This window comes from Thamnophis sirtalis, unplaced genomic scaffold (assembly GCF_051295495.1).
Source record: "Thamnophis sirtalis isolate CommonGarterSnake01/CBP01778 unplaced genomic scaffold, rThaSir2_p1.2 scaffold_13, whole genome shotgun sequence".
Lineage (NCBI taxonomy): Eukaryota > Metazoa > Chordata > Lepidosauria > Squamata > Natricidae > Thamnophis > Thamnophis sirtalis.
In genome coordinates, this window is record NW_028261393.1 from 29,756,898 (window position 1) to 29,773,738 (window position 16,841).

The 16,841-nt window shown below is 42.1% G+C and overlaps 2 protein-coding genes across 4 annotated transcripts; one reads left to right on the forward strand and one right to left on the reverse strand.

Moving 5' to 3' along the window:
- Window positions 1-1,730: 1,730 nt before the first annotated feature.
- Window positions 1,731-7,376, reverse strand: TSLIG1 (tRNA splicing ligase complex subunit 1). Of its 2 annotated transcripts, XM_014068779.2 has the most exons (7): window positions 6,916-7,376; window positions 6,562-6,586; window positions 5,611-5,732; window positions 3,654-3,736; window positions 3,160-3,212; window positions 2,667-2,703; window positions 1,731-2,030 (listed from the first exon to the last, which is right to left on the reverse strand). In XM_014068779.2, exons 1-7 carry the CDS (start codon window positions 7,001-7,003, stop codon window positions 1,947-1,949), a joined length of 492 nt encoding a protein of 163 aa, XP_013924254.1. In that variant the 5' UTR covers window positions 7,004-7,376; the 3' UTR covers window positions 1,731-1,946. The 2 variants fall into 2 exon arrangements, with proteins under 2 accessions (XP_013924254.1, XP_087584363.1); XM_087728237.1 differs by lacking the exon at window positions 6,916-7,376 and having other exon boundaries at window positions 5,611-5,773; window positions 6,562-6,831.
- A 135-nt stretch (window positions 7,377-7,511) lies between these two features.
- RBBP4 (RB binding protein 4, chromatin remodeling factor) lies at window positions 7,512-16,257 on the forward strand. 2 transcript variants are annotated; one of them, XM_014068775.2, is made up of 12 exons: window positions 7,512-7,662; window positions 8,839-8,986; window positions 10,082-10,227; window positions 10,657-10,830; window positions 11,185-11,300; window positions 11,392-11,552; window positions 11,706-11,832; window positions 12,044-12,121; window positions 12,377-12,453; window positions 12,537-12,594; window positions 14,032-14,142; window positions 15,327-16,257. In XM_014068775.2, exons 1-12 carry the CDS (start codon window positions 7,647-7,649, stop codon window positions 15,390-15,392), a joined length of 1,278 nt encoding a protein of 425 aa, XP_013924250.1. In that variant the 5' UTR covers window positions 7,512-7,646; the 3' UTR covers window positions 15,393-16,257. The 2 variants fall into 2 exon arrangements, with proteins under 2 accessions (XP_013924250.1, XP_013924249.1); XM_014068774.2 differs by lacking the exon at window positions 7,512-7,662 and adding an exon at window positions 7,796-7,940.
- The last annotated feature ends 584 nt before the right edge of the window (window positions 16,258-16,841 follow it).

Here is a 16,841-nt window from a genome sequence, read left to right on the forward strand (position 1 = left end):
AGTCACACTTGAACCCAGAACTTTCTCGTTTAACAGCAGTCAATGAGTTTCTTTGGTCCCAAGAAACACTCATGCATTAAAAAAAATAAATCCAGGACTGTGTCGCTTAGAGAAGCCGGGGGAAAGCGAAAGGATTTGTGAGGAGAGGCAACTCCACTTCATAGTCAGGAAAAGGATCTAAAAAGAGATCCAAAGATTTGAAAATGCCAAACGGTGCCGCTCAGACTCTGACCCAGAAGTGGGGAATGAGGGGCTCTGCGAATACTGAGCCAGCTGGGTAGACCAAGAAAGATGTCAGACAAAACTGCTGCAAGATCTGCTGGGCTGGAAGGAAAACCCCAGAAGCGGCTTCCATGGGGACAGAGGCTTCTCAGAGCAGCAGTGTGGCTGCTTCAGGAGGAGCAAGGAGCTCCTGGAACAAAAATGGGACATGGGCAGGGTTGCCGTCGATGCACCAACGCCCAAAGCAGCTCACTTGCAATATGCCAGACGGCATCTGGAGGAGCCTTGAAACCTCCCGAACAAAATCGTCTGGGACGATGAGGCCAAAATTGAACATTATAGCCGCAAATGGACATAAACACTTGCAGAGGAATCCCTGTGGAGACGCAGACCCAACCCTCCCAGGAAGCCTGGGGGTGGGTCTCTGTTGCTTTGGGGTGGGGAGATTCGGCAGCAGTCCAAATCAATGGCAAGAGGAAGACAACATCTCATCAGAAAATACAGGATGACAATTTGCATTCATCAGCTCCAAAGCTGCACACGGGCACCACCTGGACTTCCCAACATGACAGTGACCTCCCCAAAAAGGGCAAGAGTTCTGGAGTGGCTGTCAGTCTCATGACCTCAACACTACTGAGTCGCTTCAGGGAGACTTCAAACACTCAGCTCATGCTTGACAACCCAGTTCTCCACCACAGGATGCACGCAATATACATTCTTTACGTATTATTTTATACAAAGACATTTCTTAGCTTTAATAAGACCACCATAGCTCTGATTTTGGTTGACATTTGAGCGATAGTCCTCGATTGACAATCACAACTGGGGTTGGACTTTCTGTAATACGTTAGTGCGGTTGTAAAGCAACTCATCAACTAATTGGACCCAATTTTACAATCATTGCATTTGATAAGAGATCCAGCTTCCACAACTGACACCGCTTGCCACAAACTGGCTGGAAAGATGGCAAACCTCAATCATGCAATTACATGACCATGTACTAATGGTCATAAGTGTGAAGACTTTCTGAGCCCATCATAACTTTGAACTGTCGTTAATTGAACTGTCATAAGTCAAGAACTATCTGTATGACGCAACTTATGTGTTCTCGTCAATATCTGTGGACTACTTGTTTTAACCATGCCATACGTTCTCCAACAGTGTGAGTAGCAGATCCTCTTGATAACTTCTCATCTGTGCAAACCATAATTGCACCAGTGCTGATGCTATCTCACCACACCGCTGGAAGCAGTCATGGAGGCTAGGAAAGAATTTATCAAGGAGAGCAGAAGATATAAGCTGTGCTTTCACAGCCACCTGATCATGGAGAGCGTGACTGCAGGAGGGTTGCAGGAGAACTACATCTTCCAATGTTTCTTATGACTACATAAGGGAGGGGGTGACTAAGTGTAATTGACTGGCTGCAATTAGTGCATAAAGCAAATGGATATTCAACAACATATTCTCCAAAGGGGAAGTGCAGGAAATAGCAAAATTAAAACAAGAAAATAATTGATCCTAGTTCATTTCCATCTTGTCATGAAACAGCTAACAATTTCATCTCTGGCTTTCACTGAAAAATTATCTTCTCAATGGCTGTCGCATGCTCCTTTCTCCTGGCTTTTGGGTTTCTGGACTGACTGGCTTCTGTGTTCCTCCTGAAAACGATCCCTGTGGCTCCAAGGGCCGGCTGCAGAGGAAGCGTCCAGCAGAATAACCTTTGTTTAAATATCGATTATGACAAAAACTTCTTTTCCTTCTTCCAGGACCTGCATGGCTGAATACGTGATTGCTTTGACTTCTGTCCCCTGAGATGAACAAGCAAGAAGAAAACAGTAAATAACTTGTTAATTCAACAAACTATGTTTAACCATGGCTTATTCGGGCAGAATTCAAACATCCTTGTCAAGAGCAGAGTTCAGAAATCATATGTGAATATTTGAGCAACAGCATCCCTTTGCACTGGATCAGACTCAGGACAGCTAACAAGGGAGGAACTTAGGCAAACTGGAGGCAGTGCGTGTACACTCACTTGCTCTTTCTAGTCAAGTTTCTGAGTGTATAAATCACATAAAGCCATACTGCTAATTGTTGAGGTTTCTAAGGTATGGGTCATTTAACTGTGGTTATGTGGACCTAAACAAGTGCGGCTTATTCAGTAAATCATAGTTAAATGAGCTTTGACTTAGGGTAATGTGTGAAGCCAACCATATCAGAGCTTGCTTTTTTCCAAGTTGCCGTTTTCAGGGGAATCTATTTGTAGTTATTATTTCCTTTTAGCTGAAAGGTTAGAGTGAACTTTATGTGGAGTATATAAGTTATGAGCCTTTGACCAAATAATGCAAGGATGGTTTTCCTGAAATGCAGAAGGATGCTCAACCAAGCCAGATTTGACTCTGATTCACTAGTCCACAATAACTATGTTAAAGCATGTTAGAGCATACCTGGGGATGCTTCTGCAAAGAGAACTCTTCTCCCCACCTTGAAAATAAAAGAAACCAATCATTAGAAGGTAAAGCATTTTTTAAAAAGTCATCACCAAAGGAGGGGGAAGTCGCCTGGAACATTTAAAGCAGGGGTCCTCAACCTGTGGGTCGCAGCCCACTACCAGGCTATGGCCTATGCATTCGCAATCCCACTTGTGTGACAATCTGTGCAAGCATGAGTGCCTGCCCTCACACAAAACCATTCCCTCTTCTCCCCCTTTCCCTGGCCATTGACCCAGAAAAGTGGGGGAACTCAGATTTAAAGGCAGACAAATTTGATTCCAATGGTGTGTATTTTCTTTCCCAAATGTTCATGACAAATGACAAGAAACCTGGCAGAGAGATGACACTTAGTCGCCATGACTCTTTGCAGAATCTTCCATGAAAGTCACAAAGTCTTTAGATTTTAGAACTTCAATTCTTCTATTTTAAACTGGATAATTTCACTTACCCAATAGATCGTATCCTGAAATGTATTGGGTCGATGTGAAGCACTTTCACTTCCTATAAACAGGGAGGAATTTAACCTTAGTATGAAATCTATACACCTTCACAGGCTTCACACAGCTCCAGTAGTATCTCCAAGTAGCAGGATTCTTAATCCAAGCATAAAAATTCTCCACTTCTACATACATCAAGGTATACCTGAAGCAGTAACTTTCTTAGAGCCTACAAACTGATATTTTAGTCTGCTCCAGCATCTTGAACAGTTCACATAATCTAACAAGATGCTATATCCCTGATTCACAAGAAGAATGCAACTAATGGGACCTTAACAAAATACATTCCTGCTCCTCTTTAGATTTTTTTCATTGGCTAGTTGTAGTCTTATGATTCTACCTCAGCTTCGTAAGAATAGATGAATTCAATAGGTCAAAAAGATCATTGCAAAGAGCTGGTATATAAAGTATCATATTTCTTAAGATGAAAAATATTAATACTCACTCTGGGTATGAAAAACTCCTCAGCGCTGAATTTATAGAGCCACTCATCGAGGAAATGAAAGAGAAGAGAGAGCATATCATGTCCTATGGAAAAATATGTTAGAAACCACAGGTGGATTTTCAAAGCAGAATTCTTCCTCCCTGTCTTAATTCTCACCCTCAACAGCTTTAGGCTGGGCAAAGGATATGAAAGGAGATCTTTTTGTGAACCATGCTGGGAGGGACCATTATTTTCTTGCACATGCTATGCTAAAACATTCTTTTTTCTGCTTGTTGCCCTGGATTGATTGAATGCAAAGGAAGTTAAATTTTCTGCCTACTTGTAGGAATCAACAATTATGCTTTAAAAACTTTGAAAAACTATTTTACAGCATGTGCACAATTATTAACAAGAGTATTTTGGACGTATCATTTTTATGCATATTTTCCACCTCCAAGCTGTATAAACTTGAATGTTTATTGGCTATAAGCATATCAGGTGATGTGTATTCATGTAATGAGGCCTAAGGAGATCAACACCCTATATCAAGGTGTGCATAATTATTAGGCAGCTTCTTTTCCTCAGCAAAATGGGCTAAAAAAGATTTAACTCTGAAAAGTCAAAAAATGACAGAGACGCAGCATTCTTGAAGTTGCTAAGATATTGGGGTGTGGTCACAGAACTTTCAAACATTTTGTTGCAAATAGTCAACAGGATCACAAGAAACGTGTCGAGAGAAAAAAGACGCACCTTAACTGCCAAAGGTTTGAGAAGAATCAAACATGAAGCTACCAGGAACCCATTATCCTTCCGTGCTGTTATATTCCAGAACTGCCGCCTACCTGGAGTGCCCAGAAGTAGAAGGTGTTCAGAGCTCAGAGACATGGCCAAGGTAAGGGAGGCTGAAACCCGACCACCACTGAACAGGACACACAGGTTGAAACACTAAGCCTGGGCCAAGAAATATCTGGAGACAGTTTTTTCAAAGGTTTTGTGGACTGAGGAGATGAGAGTGACTCTTGATGGACCAGATGGGTGGGCCCGTGGCTGGATCAGTAATGGGCACGGAGCTCCGACACCACCAAGGTGGAGGTTGGATACTGATGTGGGCTGGCATTAAAGATGAGTTAATTGGGTCTTTTTAGGTTGAAGATGGATTTAAAATCAACCTCCAAACATACTGTCAGTTTTTAGAAGACACTTTCTTTAAGCAGCGGTACAGGAAAAAGTCTGCATCTTTCAAGACGACCATGATTTTTATGCAGGACAATGCTCCATCGCATGGATACTCCACTGTGTAGCTAGCCAGTAAAAGGCCTTAAAGATGAAAGAATAATGACATGGGCCGCTTCTTCACCTGGCCTAAACCCTAATGAGAACTTGTGGGCCCTTATATGGGAGATTTATGGTGAAGGAAAACAGAAAATCTCTCTGAACAGTGTCTGGGAGGCTGTGGTTCCTGCTGCACAAAAAGTTATTTGTCAGTAGGTCAAGAAACTGACAGACTCTATGTACGGAAGGCTCATGACTGTTACTGACAAGAAGGATATTGGTCACTGATTTTTTTTTAAATGTCAGAAATGTTTATTTGTACATTTTGAGTAGTTTATTATTCTCACTTTAACAGAGGTATTTTTATTTTTCATTAAGTTGCATGATAATTCTGCAAATTAAGTTGCCCAATAATTGTGCACACATAGATATTCTCCTAAGAAAGCCAAAACCTCACTTTTACTTCCTCAAATATTTAATCTATGCTGATCTGGTTGCCGAATACTGGTGGAGGGGTGCTGGAATCTTTTTTTTCTCTTTTGGGCTGATTGACTGACAGGTCTTCATCTAATATTTTGCCCTTTAAAAACACTCATATAATTGAAGGCAATCTTCTTAAAACTTTTTCCTGCCTGTGGATGTTGTGGGAAAAAACCTCTGGGGAATGCCTAGTTAGAACAGCCAGGCTCCAAAAATACTTTCTTACCTTCCGCTTCCACTTCTACTGTGTCAAGAGGTTCAACTGTTTCCGTGTCTGTCATGTAGCCAAACATGGCCATAGCACATTGTTCAAATGCCTCTTCCAAGGTATCACCCCAGGCATGCAACCTACAAGTTGATTAGAATTAATTCTGCTTGGTAGGGTGGTCCTAGCATCAGAATAAAATATATAGATGAGAAATCTGAAGACCAGAGTATCACAAAGGACAATTCAGTTGACTTACAGGATAAATAGTACATGTTTTATATTTTGAGATCTCCAATAAAAAATAAATAGTAGTTGCCTTTTTAATTCTGTGGGTTATATTCAATGTTCTCAACAATGACCTCTACAATAACTTGCTCTTTAGAAAAACCTTTGTTCCCACCCACTCTTCTTCCCAGTCTGCAGAGGAATCTTTTATATGATGTAATCTTCCAACAGGTACAAACCCATACAGTGGATTTAAACTAGAAGCTTTGGGGGGAAGAAATGTATTTTAGGGACATAACTCCTGTTTTGCAGATAGGAATTCCATATTTGGTTCCTCCCCTTTACACATAGAATTGGAGACCTTTCAGTCTGGAGAATGGTTATTATGGTTAGTAGCCTCCAGTCCCCTAGTCGCTCTTCTCTGCACTCTTTCTAGAGTCTCCACATCTTTTTTATATCGTGGTGACCAAAACTGGATGCCGTATTTGAAGTGTGGTCTTACCAAGGCATTATAAAATGATATTAACCCTTCACATGATCTTGATTCTATCCCTCTGTTTATGCAACCTAGAACTGTGTTGACTTTTTTGCTGGTTTAACATATTCAGAGTCCAATAAGATTAGTTACTAATGAGGAATTATGACATGAAAAAACTCTTTCCTGAAGACTAGAGAAAGGGCATTGCATAACCTAACCCTCCCCTTTCCATTTATTAGAGTATATGCTTAGGTGGAAATACTCACTGCACATCAGCCGTATGATCCAGATCTAAATGTGGTTTTAAAAGAATACATAAAATCAATTAATGAAGAGTCAAAGTGAAATCTACAGAAATCACAATAGGCGCCTCAAACTTAAAGGTTTTGATTTGCTAATTAAAAAGTAATCATCTCAAAATCAAAATTTCAGCAATGTTTTTCCAGATTGGGAAATAGAAACGCTAAAAACTACAGTTGAACAAAGACCGATGGAAAACAAAGTGAAAAGAATTAAAAGGAGGCAAAGATCGTTTTACTCTCTGGATCTCATCTGCCATAAATGAAGGAAGAGCGCCAAGGCGGAGGCAGGGCGCCGGTTCTTCTTAAAGCCGAACTCACATTCGTACTTCTTCTGGATGGCCGGGTATTTGGCCTTGACTCCCTGCTGCGCCTCGGTCAAGTCGTAGTCCCGCCCGTCGTCCGCCATGGGGCCGGGCTGCTCTGTTTCCCCGGGCTTCCTCGGCCTCTCGGCCCGATGGACTGGGGGAGGGGGAGCTCCTGTTCCTAACTCCCGGCGTGGTCCGAGGCCCCTCAACCAAGTCCCAGCAGATCCGGCCCGACCTCACCCTGCCACTGTCAATCGGCGCTGCTCTGCCCTTGTCTTCCGCTGAAGCAGCTTTACCGGCCGGATTTCTGCTTCACCGGCTATCCCGAAAGGGAGGGGAGAAACCCCTCCCTGATCCGAGCAAAGGAGAGGCTGACTGGCAACTGGGAAGACGGCCAAAGGGACAAGGGGGGGGGTCCTTTCCCGGACAATCCTCCCGCCCCTCCTCGGTGGAAAATGGCGGCGGAGGGGGGAGCTCGCGCGCGCGTGTGGCCTTGCCTGCCCCGCCCCCTCCCGCCATTCCCGCGCTCGTGATTCGCGGAGGAGGCGGCGGCGGTGAGGGTCTGCGATTGGTTGCCGTTGGCGCGAACGCGTCGCGCGCGGCTGCGGTTCTGTGGCGACGGCCAAAAGGGGGGGCAAAGGAACCGGCGGCGGCCTCGCCAAACGGTAGAGGCGTGCCCAGACAGGCAGCCGTCGGAAACCGGGAGCCGCGACGCCACACGCGCCGTTTCGACGAGTCGCCATCATGGCGGATAAGGAAGGTAGGCGAGCCGCACTCTCCCGAGGGGAAGCCTCCGCCGGAACAGGCCCCGCGCCCGCCCTCTCTTCCCGCCCTGACGAGGAGTCCTTCATCCAATCCTGGCGCCGGTCCACCTGGCCCCGCCCCGAATCCCCGACGCCGCCCAATAGGGTACGCCGCGCGCGCTGGACCCGCCCTCTCCGACTCTTCCCCCGCGGCGGCAAGTCCGCGCTTCTGGGTCCCTCGGTGGCGGCTGCGAGTTCGCCGGGATGAGGCGGGCCGGGCTGCCCGATGGCTCAGGTAGGGGCCTGGCCGGGGGGAATCCCGGGGCGGGGGTGGTGGGCTCCCCGATGGTCTCCCGATTTCCTCGCGGGGGGGGGGTTGGCGCTCCCCCCCCCAACAATTTCCCCGGCACTTGAATCCCACGCCGGTCTGAGCCCCGCGGCAGTCGGGTCTCCGCCTTCCGGGGAAGCAACGCTGATGTCATGGCTGCCCCGGCGCCGACCGGGGGGCGGAAGGAACGAGGGCGTTTTTTCCCCCGGCCGCTGGGCCTTTTTCCGCCTCGGCCTTTCTGGGCGGTTGCTCCTGGGGAGGGGGACGAGACGGGGTGGGGGGGAGGCTTCTTGCCGTTGTTGGCCCAGCGCAGCCCGGTCAGCTCCCCTCGGATGCTCTGGCAGCGAGAAGCCCCGTGAACAGGCCTGGCTCTTCCACGCGCCTTGGTTGCTTTCCTTGAGACGAACCGGACTGGGAAGCAGCACCGCTTGATAGCCGAGGAGGAGGAGGCCTTAGCCTGGAGGGAGCTCTTTGTTGTACTGCAGGCCAGAATCGCCTTTTCTTTCGGAGCATTAAAGAAAAATGACAATTTGACCCCCCTCCTATATTGTGTTCTGTCTTGTGAAAGAGACTGCCGAACTTTAATATTGATATTGTGGATAATAATTTCTAATCACAGGAAAAAAATGTGTCTCGGTGATAATTATCCAGTCAATAGTAAGCTCTATACATTAGTATAGGCTTGCATGTTTAATTACTAGATTTTTTGCATTTCCTGATAAGGTTGTGAGTGTACATAAATACTTTGCAATGTATAAAAAGTACCTTTTCCCTTCTATCTCGTATTCTGAATAATTAACTTTACTAATAATTTCTTTTCATGCTACTGTAAAATTAATTGGATTGCATTGATGTTATATTTTAGCTGCCTTTGATGATGCAGTAGAGGAACGAGTGATCAATGAAGAATATAAAATATGGAAAAAGAATACTCCCTTTCTTTACGACCTTGTAATGACACATGCCTTAGAATGGCCCAGCTTGACTGCTCAGTGGCTTCCAGATGTAACCAGGTAATTTTCTAAGAATTACAGTTTAACATGTATAAGTACTGAGCAAAGTGAAACTTTGTAAATATGCTGGAAAAGTAGCTATACCCATTATAGCATTAATTTAACTGAAAAGACCTTGCTCTTATTAACTCTAGGTGCCAATAATCTTTGCCTGCATGTGTTTCTTGCAGTCTGCTTGCTCCCTCCCTTTGCATAAAATTATAAATGCATTTAGTTTTCTAGTCCTCTTTACCAGATACTCATGCACAGTGCATTAAGTTCTATAGAATGGAATTGAGTTCGGACATGTGCATATTGAGGGTAAGACTTAAATGCGCACAATAGTCCTCACCATACTTTTAATTTTCTTTTGCAACTCTTTATTAACATATAGCAAATAGGGGTGAGCACAAAAAGTAAAACCTATTTTAAATCAGAGTAAATCATGTTCCACAAGTTTTGCTAAATCATTATGGCTGAGGTGTGCTTGGCAAAAACAATCTAAAATGTAGCTGTTGCAGAAAAAAAACCCTCAGTCCTGGAAAAATAATGGTCAAATCTTCAAGATAGGCATAGCCAAGACAGAGGAATCATGTGGAGTCTTGGGTCAGGCTTTTATATAATTAGAATGTTGTAACAGGAAGCTATCAAAGCCCCTCTCTAATTCATCTTAATGCTAAGGTGAACCAAGGTTGCTTGAATTTATTTCTCACATACCTTTTCTTATAATGCCTTTTTGGCCTTCTCTGAATCAGATGGCATTCAGTTACACAGCTCTTTCCTGTGTGGAATGGTACTTGGGCCCAAAAGAATTTTGCAAGAGATTCCTTTTTGTTTTTTCTACCCAGTGTAGCAGAAGAAATCTGGCTGGTCTCTTCTCCTACACCCCCCCCCCCCAAATAAATAGCCTGCCTTGTTTTTGAAAATGTATGAAATAGCCAGAGCTCTTGGCTCTTTCTTGCTTTTTTTTCTTAGCAAAATATTCTTATTACTTTAAGAATTAATTGCTCAAAGGATGCTTTTTCTTTGTAGTGTTCACTGACCCTATTTAATCAGTCTAGCTTTTCTTTTTTTCTTTTAAATTCAACCCGGTCTCATTTTTTAATGGCATTACAGACCCGAAGGCAAAGATTTCAGTATTCACCGGCTAGTTCTTGGGACACATACATCTGATGAGCAAAATCACCTTGTAATAGCCAGTGTTCAGCTCCCCAATGATGATGCCCAGTTTGATGCCTCACATTATGATAGTGAAAAGGGAGGTAAGAAAGTTTTTAGTTGTGGGTTTAGACCTATTATTTAAAACATGGTTTGCGTAATTGCATCTTGTGTGTACTTTTTGGCAGTACCTGATTTCTTGTTTTGGTTTTATTGACAAATGGGTTAGGGTTAAAATCATTCAGCTATGTACAAATTAGGTTCATAATGAACATTGATAATGAGCTGATAGAAAATATTAAATATTGTAACACTATAAATATGAAATGTCAGCATTTTGATTTTTTTTAGATAAGTCAATGGAAAGCTTTTAATGTTACATTTGCTTGAGCACAGTTTAGTAATCAGCAATAGTATTTTAGGCTGCTGTATTGCATTATTGCACTAGCTTTTATATTTTATATTTCTGTTCTCAATTCATATCCTCCGATGAGCAATAAAGTAGAGTTTATAAACCTTATCTTTATTTCCAGAATTTGGCGGCTTTGGATCTGTTAGTGGAAAAATTGAAATTGAAATAAAGATCAACCATGAAGGAGAAGTGAATAGAGCCCGTTACATGCCTCAGAATCCTTGCATTATTGCCACAAAAACTCCATCCAGTGATGTTCTTGTATTTGATTATACCAAACATCCATCTAAACCAGGTTTTTGCCTATTTCCATGTCTTTCATCTCCTGTTTGGAAATACAATCTTAAGAAAGTTATAATATGCCAAATAATTGCTATTTGAAAAGTAACATTTATGCATTCAGGCAAGTAGGAATAGCATATGATAGTGGTTACTAGGGAAGGATTTTGAGTAACTGTTTAATTATGTGGATCAACTAGATAGTCAAGTTTTCTCTACTTTAATTCCAACCTGAAGCAAAATTAATACTTTTCACAATAGTTATATGCTTGCTATTTGCATTTCCCTAGTGTTAAATGTTTTAAAAAATGAGAAGAAGTTATTATTTTATTATATTTGTGCTTTTGCTCAGCCATTGCTTTCTTTGTAGATCCTTCTGGGGAGTGCAATCCAGATCTACGTCTTCGGGGGCATCAAAAAGAAGGTTATGGTCTGTCTTGGAATCCAAATCTTAGTGGACATTTGCTTAGTGCATCTGATGATCATGTGAGTAATTATGTGTTAGCACATCCCCATTACATGTATTAATTGCCAGGTAAATTATCCTAACCAAACACACTTTCTCTCCTTGTTTAAGACTATTTGCTTGTGGGACATAAGTGCTGTTCCAAAGGAAGGGAAAGTGGTGGATGCTAAAACTATCTTCACTGGTCATACAGCTGTGGTGGAGGATGTTTCCTGGCATTTGCTCCATGAATCTCTTTTTGGATCTGTTGCTGATGATCAGAAACTCATGATGTAAGCAAAGCAGTATTCTTTATCTCAAACTAAATTTCGGGATTATTATTATTATTTACAAAGAGAAAAGGGTTTTGTTAATCACCCAACAATGTATATATTACTACCCTATGAGAACAGTTTCTCAAATTGTATTTTCTTTCTTTTTTAAAGCTGGGACACCCGTTCAAACAACACTTCGAAACCAAGCCATTCGGTGGATGCTCACACTGCTGAAGTGAACTGCCTGTCTTTCAATCCTTACAGCGAGTTCATCCTGGCTACAGGATCAGCTGATAAGGTACCTAATTAGAATCATGTGTAGTGTTTTGCCTTTAAATTCATGGTTTCAGTTTAGGGGTCTTTCTATTTAAATCAGCATATTACATAGGGGTGTTTTTTTTTGGCATTGAAGCGGTATTGAACATATGATTTGCACTCTATTGACTGCTATATATGAAATAAAAGGTAAATGTTTTAATTTGTCAAATTGTTTTGATCTTCCTGGACAGACTGTTGCATTGTGGGATCTGAGAAACTTGAAACTAAAGCTGCATTCCTTTGAGTCACATAAAGATGAAATATTTCAGGTAATTCACATAATGGGTATGGAATGCTTTGCTCTTAATCATTTGACAAGTTGGCTGTTTTTAAGAAGATCTTTCAAAAGTTCTACAATTAAAGCAAACATTTGGTTAATGCATTTTTTTTTGCTCAAGGGGAGTGGCACAATAGTTCATTCGCCATTAAGCTTTTTTTGACCAAATACCTAATCGTTCCAAGTTGTCATTAAGTGGGGATTACCTGTACTACAACAATGTGTTTTGCATCATCTTACTCCACAGGTTCAGTGGTCACCACATAATGAAACTATTTTGGCCTCCAGTGGTACTGATCGCCGACTAAATGTCTGGGATTTGAGGTGAGCATCAAATTAGTCTAATGATGTGTGTATAAATTTTTATCAGGAATGGTTTTTATATAATGCAGCTGCTTCTTTTCTAGTAAAATTGGAGAAGAGCAATCTCCCGAGGATGCAGAAGATGGTCCACCTGAATTGCTGGTAAGTGGGTACTTTAATCCACTCAACCCAATACAGCACAATCACCCCAAACCCTAAAAAGAATAACACTAACAATGGTGGAATTCTGCTGGTTTAACAACTGGTTCGGTGATCACGCGCTTCTCGTGCAGAGTTTTAAGAATGCTTACCTTCCGCGTTACTGCTGGGGAGTAGCACAGCTGAGGCATGGCAATCCACTCTGCTGTGCGAATCAGGTGAGAAGATATAGGTCCGTATAGTGCAGGGGTAGGCAGGCGGGCCCACCTGATTGTTGGACCGAACCGATTCGCTCCCAGCTGATCGTTAGAACTACCGGTTCACCTGAACTGGTCTGAACTGGTAGAATCCCACCCCTGACTAATATATATCTAGAACAGATTACTACAACCAGACTACTACAACTCTACAGAGAACAGACTACTACAACCAGATGGAATCAGCGTAGCCAATTAAAGCCTTTCAAAATATCCTAAGAAAACCAAAAGATCCTGCAGCCCCAGAAGAAAAAACAGGAGCCATCTATAACATACAGTGTAATGACTACAATAGCCACTATGTAGGACAAACAGAAGACTGGCAGAATGTATCCATAAACACCAACCAGCAGTCAGAAGATGTGAAAACTCTTTAATTTCACAATTAACCATACTTTCAATTTGGAAACTGACCTACACCAAGCCAAATCCAAGAATGCTAGGGAATTTCTAGAAGCTTGGCACTGACAAACTAGCCATCAATAGACATAAACAATATCTACATTCTGTGCAAAAGAGAGAGTCAACGAGGCAAAAAGGGAACAAAAAGATTAAAACATCTCCCCACCAACAATCAGCATCCTGATGAGCATAGATTTACTGCAGGTTTAACGTCAGATCAACAATAAACCCAGTCATGGAACTGTCAAACAAGCCAACAATAAATAGCCCAACCAAAGACCCTCTAAAACCACCTCTACCAATATTCAGAGGATAAGCCACTAGAATATAAACTGAAAGCAAACCCCACTCCTTACTAGCACTGATTACCTAGTTGGGTAATGAAACATCTGCAAGAAAACAATCCACGCTCAAGAGAGGATCCTTCCTACTTTAATCTTACTACAGTGCTATCTCTGCTACATTTTCCTGTTTGAAATTATTCCCCTCTCCATCTTTTATCCCAAAATTACAGTCAGTCTGACAGAACAACCTTTTGCCACCTTCTGTTATGATCTTTTTTGTCCTGAGATGTGCTTTCCAAATCTACAGTAAAAGAGGTAGTAAAATAAAGTGAAGTGTATGGTTGAATGATGCTTGCTCATGTACCCTATAGAAGTAAGTATTAAAGATCAATACATTTTATATGGCCAAGTCTCTTGGATTTTATGAAGCCTATTTCTGATAGTATGCACCATTGCTATTGTGTATTTACGTCACTTTCTCTTGATTCTGATGTTAGTTCATTCACGGGGGTCACACTGCAAAGATATCTGACTTCTCCTGGAATCCCAATGAACCCTGGGTAATTTGTTCTGTATCAGAAGACAATATAATGCAAGTGTGGCAAATGGTACGTATTTGACGGATTATTTCAAGGCTAAGCCAAAGTGCAAATTTTAGATGACTGTTCCATTACTTTTGTTAGTTTGCAAACTTTTAATCATTCCTTGCATGAACAATGTTGACCACAGAATTTTATGGCAATATTGGAAATATTATGGTAATGTCTATATAAAGAATGTGACATTCTAGGGCTGTGATGGCAAACCTATGGCACGCGTGCCATGGTGGCATACGGAGCCATTTGTTAGGGCACACGAGGCGTTGCCCTGTCAGCTCTAGCGCGCTGACTAGCTGACTGGCCTTCTTTTGAGGCCATTTTTTGCCCTCCAGAGGCTTCCCTGAAGGCAAAAAACAGCCCTATGGCCAAACCAGAAGTCCGTTCCTGAACTTCCAATTTGCCTGTAGGGCCGGTTTTTCGTGCTCCCGAGGCTTCAGGGAAGCTCCGGAGAGCCTCTAGGAGGGCGGGGGAGCTATTTTCACCCTCCCCAAGCTCCTAGGAAGCCTCTGGAGCCTGGGGAGGGCAAAAAAATATGAAAAAATGCAGAGGGGAAGCACTGGTCTTGCGCGCAGAGGGGAAAAGCACGCACATGGGTAGCATGCCTGCGCACGACCCCCCCTGCGTTTCCCCCCACTTTTGGCACACTTCTAGGATATGCTTGTTAAGTTGCCTTATGCCAGGGCTATCAAATTCCTGGCCCATGGGCCGGATGCATCACACGCTGGCCATGACCACATCTGGTTTAGTGAAGGGGGGGGAGTCCCAATATGTCACGTGACACTGCCATGACAATGTGAGTTTGTCACCCCTGCCTTATGCTAATCAAAGGAATTTATCACTGGTATTTGTGGAAAGAATAGAATCCTTATAATAGATACATAAACTGTGTTGCACATTTAAGCTGCTTAATGTTACCTATCACTGACACAATTAAGAATTGTGGAGTTCTTTGAGCTTCCTGAGCTTGGTGGCTTCCTTGCAGATGTTTCCTTGCAATTCACATTGATGTTACCTTGTTGGGTAAACAAGGTGAATTATAATGAAAGTCTGCAGACAAACCACCAGGCTCAGAGCACCAAGGACACCATTGCATCTGTTTTCTTCAGTTGGAATGGTTAACAACTGCCTTCAGAATTGGTCTGCTTTGCCTACCAAGTCAATATTTCCCTTTCTCTATTCATCTCCTATTTTAGGCTGAGAACATATATAATGATGAAGATCCTGAAGGAAGTGTGGATCCAGAAGGACAAGGATCCTAGACACGTGGCCCCTTTTATTTCTCCTTACTGTCCTCTTCCTGCCTTTTCTAACTATCCTAAAATTGACAATATTTGAAAGAAAGAAATCACACTGCATTCAACAGCTCATTTATGAATGCTGTTCATCTGAGAATGTAAAAGGTTGCTGTTGAATGTTGACAGATTCACCTTTTTTGACCATTTCTAAAGAATTTGTCAGTTATGCTAGTGTGAATATCTGTTGCCACAACTATAAGATTAATTTCTGATTTTTAAACAACAATACAAGGTATGCTCTAACTGTTGCAGTACAAGTTGCAGAGGGGATTCTCTTATACTTTTGGTGCCCTCCAATAAAAGAATTGGGGTTACTTTTGTTCTCTACTCATCAAGTTCTTGCCGTAGGTAAATCCAATGCAGGCTCATCACTTCTCATTCTTACCTCTAGCTGCTGTCAGTGAGACTTTCTTCCTAGGTTTCTCTGTAGCATCTTGTTCCGTCTATCATTTTCCAATAAGGCATCTTAGGATGTTAGCATAAGAATGTAATATGGTGATAGCCTATATATCTGCACATTGCTTAGCTGTCTCTGTATCTTTCTTGAAATGTGTTTTATCTTTCATTTCTTGTTAATTGTTTTTATGTTTTAACTTGGGAGACCAAGTTGTAAAAGGTGTCTCAGCTGAGTGATAGATCGCAGACCTCATGCCCAGCTTTCTGGAATTGAACACTGGTAGCAGATATACATAATACAGAATGATGAAACTAGTTCAGTTTGCCTCTGAATATTTGCTGTGTGGATTTAACTGTTTCACCAGCAGCCAGTGTAACTTCATGAACCCTGTAAAAAACTTCAAGTTAAATAAATTCATTTTTTAATGTAAAATGTGACGTCTTTTTTTCTTCATTTGAACATGCATAGATTTTTTACCAAATTATATATTATTGAAAAGTTTGTCTTTTAGGTTTCTTAGGAGCTAGAGATACTCCTTGAGTTACTATCATAATTGAGCCTGGAACTACAACCCTAAATCATTCTGGTCACAAATTGAGGCATCACGTGATTGGACCCAATTTTTTGGAAATTTTTGTGGTTATTAAGTGAATTCCATGGACATTAAACAAATCTATTTTCCCCAATATGTATTTTCTGCCAGAAATAAAAAGTGTCACAAATTATTTTCATGTGACTGTGGATGCTGCAAACAATTATAAAGGTGAGCCTGGTTGCAAAGCACCCAAAATGAGTGTGTGATGCTGGGATGCAGGGTGTGGGTTCAGGGGAAGAAAAAGGTAAGTAGCTTTTTTTTGGGGGGGGGGAGTCATGTAACTGAATGGTTGCTAAGTGACTATTCACATAGCTGAAGTTAATTGTTCTTAGCCATTGGGAATAAAAATTGAGTAATTATGTGTTACTGACTAAATCAAGATGGTCCTAATGTTGGAAGCTGTTTGGTTGTGCTTATGCAG